The sequence below is a fragment of the Anneissia japonica genome, unplaced genomic scaffold (assembly GCF_011630105.1).
Source record: "Anneissia japonica isolate Jap-2015-1 unplaced genomic scaffold, ASM1163010v1 scaffold639_len268944_cov154, whole genome shotgun sequence".
In the NCBI taxonomy this organism is placed as follows: Eukaryota; Metazoa; Echinodermata; class Crinoidea; order Comatulida; family Comatulidae; genus Anneissia; species Anneissia japonica.
The window spans coordinates 30,048-38,675 of NW_022754805.1; the positions used below are offsets into that span (position 1 = coordinate 30,048).

Sequence of the window (8,628 nt, forward strand, 5' to 3'; positions counted from 1 at the left end):
ACCCAATACTTACCCTTCTTAAAGCACATACTTCAACGACATGATCAAACTGCTGCTTGTTGTATGGTTTGCCAAATAGGATGTTATCCTTAACAGTGCCTGAGAAAATCCAAGGCAATTGGGAAGCATAGGCTAGCCGGCCTGACACTTTTACCTTCCCAGTTATGTGAGGGACCTCTCCCATAATCGCCATCAATAGAGAAGACTACAAAAAAATAAAATTATATGGTTTTATTTCAACATCATTATCCTCAACAGGTATATTCGATTTGATTTATTCGGTGTAAACACCAAGGATAGCCCACAAAAGTCTAGAAGAAGACTTGATTGGGCTGTGCACCGGGAGAGAATCCTCTACTCTTTTCCGAAGATTGTACTGCATTCTTTAATGTGCACATGGGCCATCAATGCACACGGGACCAACAGTCCAACAGACGGTGCGCTATTGTAACTTGTATTTCAGCCCTCAAGCTGAAACACAAGGAGAGGCAGCGATGGGAATTGAACCAGGGACTTAGAGATCTCCACGGTTCAGTGCACACACAGTAGCTACCACCATATTAGCTGACTGAGCTAAGCTTATTTTAAATAATGATTCCTTTCAAATAAATGTATAGATATATCTAGCTTAGGCCTAGGCATGGCAGATTAATGTAGTAAACTAGAAGTAATATTAGATACATGTTAAACCTACCTTTCCACAGCCTACTGGTCCAACAACTGCCAACAGCTCCCCAGATTTTACGTTTAAATCAATATTCTCTAGAACCATTGTGAAGGAACTTTCCCCATCAACCTAATGAATAATATAGAATATGAAACTCAATGACTGCTAGTTTCAAAGTTATATTTTTGAGAAATTAATGGTAGCATGCCTGAATGGTAGCTATTCCTTGGTTTGCCAAAAAAGCCTAGCAACCAAACAAAAATTAACTGTCAGTGTGTGATGAATTACCTACATGCGTGACAGTTGCCACGATAATCACGTGTCTTGCAGTGACTACAAAGGTTTAGTGATTTTTTGCACAAACATACAACATATTCGGTATTTCAACATGAATTCAGCAATATGGTCGGCAATTTCAAAACACTTAGCTTGATTCACACAAACTGTTTTCTTCAAAACTGCACATGCATGTCCATGCGCATGCCCAGAACGATATATATTGATTTCCTCACCACATGTACTTCTTGACAGCGAAGCCACAACGCGATTTGTTTGTGTTTAAACAATTAGGCAATAGGCCGTATGTGGAATTAGGTTGTTTTTTTTGTTTTATAATAAACAACGTTTTTAATATGATAATACTACTTTACAATAAAGACAAGTTCAGATAAGTGTTAGTCAATCTAGGCAGCACCAGCAATATATTGATTTAATAGAGAAATTAACAAAATCACAATCTGTATCTGACATGTAAGGTCGAGCGTTTGGAAAAATCATAGTTTATACTATATATATGCCTAGGTAGTAAAAAATTGTCGAGACTGCCGACCTCAGGGAATTAAAGGTCGGCAAATTTTTGCCAACCTAATTTTTTCCTAATTTCATGGGCTGTGAATTTTACCGAAGTTGTGGTGTGTTGTGGTTCATGAGACACACTTCGCAGAAAAAAAAAAATTGTCTGTATCTAATCAAATGACAGCTTAATGTTATACAAGAACATGAATTTTTTTTAAATCGTAAATTTTCAATTACTATAACTTTTCATTTTGTAGGTCAATTTTCACGAATCAAATTGTAGTTTATAGAAAGAAATAAGATGTAACAGACATTGCGAAGTGTAATTAAAACTAATAAAATAGTAACTAACACCACTGACTCACTTGATCCCAAGATGCTGAAACATCCTCAGCTGCCACCTGCACATCCTCTGGCTTAGGTCGAAGGTTGCTATGTTGAGCCTCAAGAGCAGCTTGGTCAAGCTCATCTAACAACAAAAATTCCTAAAACAAAAATGTGGATTACTTTTCTTTAACATTCAAAATTTATATATAATGTACATACTAGTTTGTAAGAGGGTTAAGTCTGAAAGATCTCATCTATACGTAAACTTTGGGGCAAATTAAATTCCACTTACTGTAGGTTTTCTATTCTATATATACAATTTTCCTATGTAAGTGTACTGCATATTGCCATAAATCAAGGTCTAGGGGCCTAGAAGGTAGGCCTAGATGCACATTAGAAAATACACTAGGCTTAGGAAGATTTAGCGCAGTTGGACTATTTAAAAAACACTGATTTGTATTGTTTTACAACATTCTTTATTAAAATAAGCCTTGCAGTGGCAAATCCAGCTTGTGTAGGGGAGGGAAGAATGGGGGGGCGAGGTGTGGAAAGACACCCTCAGTTTGCCTAGCTCTGTGGCCAAATACATCAGTACCCCCAAGTGTGACATATATATATATATATATATATATCTGTCTCTTAAACAAATATAAAATAATAATAACATTGCAATTGCATAACATATTTCAATTTTTTTAAAATTAGAAATGATATACAAGTTTAGAAAAACTAACCTTTATTCTACGCAAGGAAACAAGACTTTCTGTTAACGTCATTACGCAATTTGGAAGGAAAATCACTACAGAGAGTCGTACAGCATTGTACAACGGTATCACAAGGTACACCTTACTTGCTGTCAGTGTGTTACCAGTAAGTGAATAAACAACAAATGTAGCTAGACTAACAAGACTAGTGGCTGCATAGAAGAATGCCTGGTTCGATCCACGAAGCAGTGAGCTCTTGCGAATTTTCCTGATTTCACGCCTGGAAATATGAACATCAGTTTAATGAAAATGTAATGTAACTTAGTTAAAACTAATAACTACTTATTATCGTATCCACAACCTTCAATGGTGATAATGGTGGTAATAGTGATTACTTGTATACCCTGTGGTGGTGGTAATAAAAAATATCTACCCTATATGCACTAAAAGACTCTATTGAAGAAATTTATGCTATTAATTTACCGAACTTGGTGAAAGAATGGTTGTATTTGTATTATTTTAATAGTGTAGTATAATATATATGTTTTAAATAAGAAAATCGCCAAAGAATTGTCCTTTTAACGTTATCTTTAGCATGGGAAATAGCACTTTCATAAAAGCTACAATCGTATCATCACAGGTTGTCTGTGCTTCAAAACTGCACATGCATGTCCATGCACATGCCGAGAACGATCTATCTGGGATTTTCCACACATGTACACATGTACTTGACAGTAGTGAAGTCAAGATGCAATCATGTTTGTGTTTAAACAAGACACACATGGTACGTATGCCTATTAAATACGTGAAATTTCGTATCTGCTATAGACTGTTTCAGTCAAGTTTTGACTTTCCAAGAAGTTTTTGAAGCAAAGAAACCTAGGCCTAGGTTGGCAAAAAATTGCCATCCTGTGGCAATTCTTGGTCAGCAATTGCCGATTGCTGATATGAAATTCATGGGCTGTTGATTAAAGTGAATTGGCAATATTAAGCATAAGGGATAAAATTGTGAGTAGTGAGATCTTGCCTTCTACACTCGGATGCAAGGTAACTGAAAGGTTTTTCCCATGCGTACATCTTGATAACTCGCATTCCAGCGATAATCTCATTCATAATGCGAATTCTTTCATCAGTCAAGATAGCAGTCTTTGATCTGTATAAAAAAAAATAAAAAATGTTATATCATGTTACAGTATTTGCCACAAAGAAATAAAATGAGGCATTTTTTGGCAAAATGGCTAAGGCAAGACTTTTTTTATACCCACCCAACCCACCGACTGCAAGTATTGATGATTTCGAATAAAAATAACATTTTATTTATGGCCAATTAGCACACCTGCGTGGCCGCCACGAAAAAGTGGTAATTTCAGAAAAAAAATAAAAGTTTTTCTTTATTTTTATCAAGATCTGGAGGATTTTGGCAAAAATATTTGCTAAATAAGAAAACAAAATTTTATTTCTTTTTTTATTCCGCCCTCCTCCGATAATCTTTAAAAAATAAGTACATGAAACAAGGACTAAAAAAAAGTTTTGTCTAAGTTGTAGAAAATGTTATTGGTATTTTTCTGAAATTAGACATTTTAACCCTCTAGATACCGTCTTCAACTTTAATCAAAATTGATCTCAAACCGAGAATTCCCATTTTCGACCGCACTAAAAAATAGGTGGTTTTCAAATCGCTCCTGTTTTTATTTTAGCTCCAAAATTTTGAACACGCATGCGTGAAGCTTGTTTCTTTCAAAATTCATTTTTTTTTAAATTTTTCGAAATGGCCGCACAAGATGTGTACACAGCTGAGGAAGCGATTGACCTGATTTTTGATTCAGACAGCGATGAAGGTGAGTTTTTAGATGTGCGAGACTTAGATGTGCCTGTTAGCGATGATGACGGTGGGGCTTCAAGCAGTTCTGATGACAGAGATGTTCTTGATGAAGATGAGCCTAGGCCTAGAAATGTAAGGGTGGTCAACGCTTTTGAATGGAAAGATCGTGCTTATAGTTATGGATGGTTGTGTAAGTAAATTATATAACTGTGTGGTTAAGGAATGTTTTATAATTGTTTTTATTTTTTTGGCTATTATTTTTTTTTTTTGGTTTTTGCTGACGATTTATATGTAGAATTTTTCTGTCATTTCTATTATATTATATATATATATTATATTATATTATATTATGAAAAAGAAAAATCCTAAAAATATAATGTATACATCAAATGAAAGCTTATTCTATAAGCTTTCTTTGCTTTTGGAAACATTTTTCTGTATAATTTACAGAAATTTCCCAAAAATCCACCAGATCGACGTATACTCAAAAAACGCAAAAAAAAAACCTTGTTACAATGCAAAAGAATCCGGTATTCAAGGGTTTGCGCTACAAAAGAATCAGGTATCCAGAGGGTTAAGATTTGGTAATTGGGGAATGTAAGTACAGCACTCTTTTTAAGATGCAAAATAAACATAATTTTAAGGCTTCCAAAGTTATTAACTTCAAAAATGTTTGTACATGTATACTTGTTCCGGAATACATGAAGGAACCTAAAAAAAACTGGTCTGGCAATCAACGTGTTAACCACCAAAATACAGTACCGCTGATAAAGCAACTCTGATATAAAGACACGACATACCGAAATTTTGTAAAAAGTGTTCCAAACCATGCTTGTAGTGGAGCCATAAGCAGAACGATAAACACACCAGCAAAGCATGATGGGCCTATTTCATACCATAGCAACACAGTAACAGCAAATAACTGTAATGGAGCTATCCAGAGGTAGTGGACAAAAAGCATCGCCTGTGATTAAAGAACAATCATATCTTGAAAAGTAAAAGATATGTTACCTAGATCGTACCATATGAATACAGGTATAATCCTACACCCGTGATCTAGAATGGCACACCACATGTGGAATAAAATGAATAAGGTTTATCCATGCACATATGTGCTGAAATCTATATTTTTTAGTAATAGTTTTCTTTATTTCTTTCGCATCCAAAAGCAAGTAACTTGCCAATTACAGGAGACGAACTATTGTCTCTTTATGTGGCTTAGAGAGTTGCTTTTAGTCATCAGTAAAAGTCTTGCAGCCACAGGAACCCCATGACCCTAAGATTACAAGGCAAGTATCTTAGAAGGCAGTAGCAGCCACAGGTGTATCCAAGAACAGACACTTGAACACTATTCAATTGGATTAACCCAATACCAGAACATACAAGTTGAATTACATACTTTAACAGTAGTTATCAAACATGAATTGCTTGGATTGCCAGTAATGATGGTAAAAATGGTAAATACAGTGAGGAGCCATCTTACATCCAACATCCAAAAAATCATCACAAACTTGGGGGAATGTCTTTCACACAGATTGTCTTGAATATTAGACTTTAATACATTTAATGCATATTTCTAACAAGGTCTAGACAAGCCCAGTTTCCAGGAGGAGCGACAGGCTTGCCTCCCATAGACTGTTATTTTATCAGGTAAATCAAATCAAATTGTTCTACTTTTTGACCAGAAGATACACAACACAATCTCAGTAGTGAAATATTATTTCAAAGAAAAATATTTATGCACATAACTATTTTTTATTCTTTTTTATCTTCTACATATCTGCTTTATACTATTAATAATATAATGACTATGCTTTTTTATCTTTTGCATACTGTAATTCAGACCAGAAACTTACCAGATCAAATCTGTTTACATCATTTGACAAAATGTTTACGATTTGTCCAACTGTTGTCTTTCCTAAAGCTGTACTACTCAACCTGAGGGCCTGCAGGAATGAGATGATGGAACAATTGCATTAAAATGAAGTCAATTGAGAAAAGTAGAACAATATTGTTTATAAATAAAAGAGACAATTGATGTAGTCAGTATAGAGGGCAAAGCCAGGTTTGACTCAGTCTGGTTAAAGTACACACAGTATAAAGTTTGAACCAGTCTTGGTTGACTCACATCTGGCCTGATACAATTATAAAAAAAACTGAACACAGACTAAGACCGGTCTAAAGTCAAGCCAAGCTCAGTCCAGTTGAGTTATCTGTAGTCTTAACATGTTCGTGGTTACTACCAGAGATGCGAGTTTACGCAGGGCACGAAGGATGTGAGTTTACTACCACACCTGTCCAAACATACCACTATTGTATTGCACACCAACTCGTTGACAGTGGTCGCCAAAGCACAAACCCTCGTCCTGGATGTTCACGGAAGAATCCGGAAATAATGTCATAAAAATAAATACCAATGTTTTTTTTTGTTTCATTGCAGTTAAGAGGAATGGTGATTTACATTACGGTGGCACCCTTTATACCTTGGCGTATGGGACGGCACTAGCAAAAAAGGCTTGCCAATGGCAATCTACATGTTTACCCAGCCAGGGGTACAGTAACTCAATACTGGTTAGAAATCACTCTCAACTCACAACTCAAACCAGGTTAAGTACTCAAGTTGACAATGGGTTGACCTTGGGTTGACAATTATTATCATCTCACTGTAGCCACAGGTCAAACATGACTAATCAAATCTAGCGATTAGGAAGCTGATTCAAATACCAAAATAAGCTTATGATATTATTTAATTATTTATCAGTTTGGTACCTACATTCATTATGTGACATCTTGATCTTGTGAGAGAGGATTTAGTGGCCAACAATGATGGACCCTGAGAATCGAACTCATGGGCCCACAACTGACCACTGGCTACAGTACATTTCTTGCACCAGATAAAATATAGAATTCTAATTTTTATAAGATGAATTTATCATCAGTACATATAAACTTGGAGAAAGTGTTGTATTTTGGGCAATGTTGTTGCCAATTATTTCAATATGGCATTCTCTATCATAATAATTCATTTACAGCTAATAGTCATCCATCGACTGTGAAAAATCAAAACATCCTGAGCTCTCCACTATGATTAGCACAATGAATAACTGTACATGGGTATATATATTTTCTAATGCTTTTTGACTGTCTATGAGTAAAATTTGCACAGATTAATAAAATTCAAGGACTTTCTAAAGTTCTCAATCATTGAATATGCCATTTCGACAAGAAAAATACACAGTTTTGTCTACATAATAATGTTTACCTTTCGGTAAATAAGACCACTACATGCAACTCGTATCCTCATGCCCAATAGTGATGAGTAGAAAAAAAAAGGATGATGTGCTGTTACTGCAACAATGGAAAACAACACAATGACAGTGGCATATACGTAAGCTTCCTGGGTTGTTATATCTGAGTCCATGGTGAAGTACATGACGAGATAGCTCACAAACAGTGGTTGTATCGTTCTACTAAATTCCTATAATGAATGAAAAATATCATCAGATTAAGGTATAATTAAGTGGGACATGAAAAGTAAAATGTTACAAGTACAATAGCAAGGCAGCTTATTTTTCCTTGGTCTTTCATTTCATTGTAAACAATGTCGCAATCAGTGTTTTATTACACACATAAACGCCCATGACCTTCCGTAGTTGAGGAAGTTAGCATCATAAAAATTTACAATCTAAATATACATGTGTAAGTACTGTATATCTAAGAAAAAATGAAATTTGGGAAATAATTTGTTAAGTATGTCAAATGTTAAGGCTACAGTATTTGGCAGAAATGTGTAAAATCTTGTCCTAAAAAATATCAATATTTATTATAAGCGAATTTGAATTGAATATATTTGTTTGTGTATGGAACAAATTTCAACTTACAAATGACAAATACAATTAAATGAAAACATTTTGCCAAATAAAACATTATTCACTAATTAGTAAGAAATTAATAATCACCTCAACAAAAGCAAAGAGAGCTGTAATCATCAAAGGTTTCCATATAAAGCGGGCTACAGCCCACCGCAGGCTTGGATCATAACTGCTACTTTTACTTTGTAAGACCTCTTTTTCCCATTTTCTAATGAAACAAAAACATTCAAAACTGAAATAAGAAATTGTCATTCTCTTTTCAATGAAGACAACAAAAAAGTCAGGAAAGACAGTTTAGAAAACATTGCCAAATTTCTACCATTTACCAATCATACCAAATATTACTTTACTGATTTGATGTATCCTGTGTAAAAAGTATGCAGATATGTTTCATTAGTTTTGAGGTAAATTTGGCAAAACAACAAATTCCCAGACCGAGTC

General features: G+C 34.8%; 1 protein-coding gene across 1 annotated transcript in view; it reads right to left on the minus strand.

The window, feature by feature from the left end:
* The window catches only part of LOC117123247 (multidrug resistance-associated protein 4-like), a 40,218-nt gene that overhangs the window by 18,840 nt on the left and 12,750 nt on the right, over positions 1 to 8,628 (minus strand). The window contains exons 4-12 of the mRNA XM_033269105.1: positions 8,275 to 8,395; positions 7,578 to 7,793; positions 6,172 to 6,261; positions 5,116 to 5,279; positions 3,521 to 3,646; positions 2,524 to 2,773; positions 1,828 to 1,947; positions 695 to 796; positions 14 to 205 (exon numbers count right to left, since the gene is read on the minus strand). Of these exons, the coding sequence (XP_033124996.1) occupies positions 14 to 205; positions 695 to 796; positions 1,828 to 1,947; positions 2,524 to 2,773; positions 3,521 to 3,646; positions 5,116 to 5,279; positions 6,172 to 6,261; positions 7,578 to 7,793; positions 8,275 to 8,395 (1,381 nt within the window). The remainder of the gene's footprint in view (positions 1 to 13; positions 206 to 694; positions 797 to 1,827; positions 1,948 to 2,523; positions 2,774 to 3,520; positions 3,647 to 5,115; positions 5,280 to 6,171; positions 6,262 to 7,577; positions 7,794 to 8,274; positions 8,396 to 8,628) is intronic.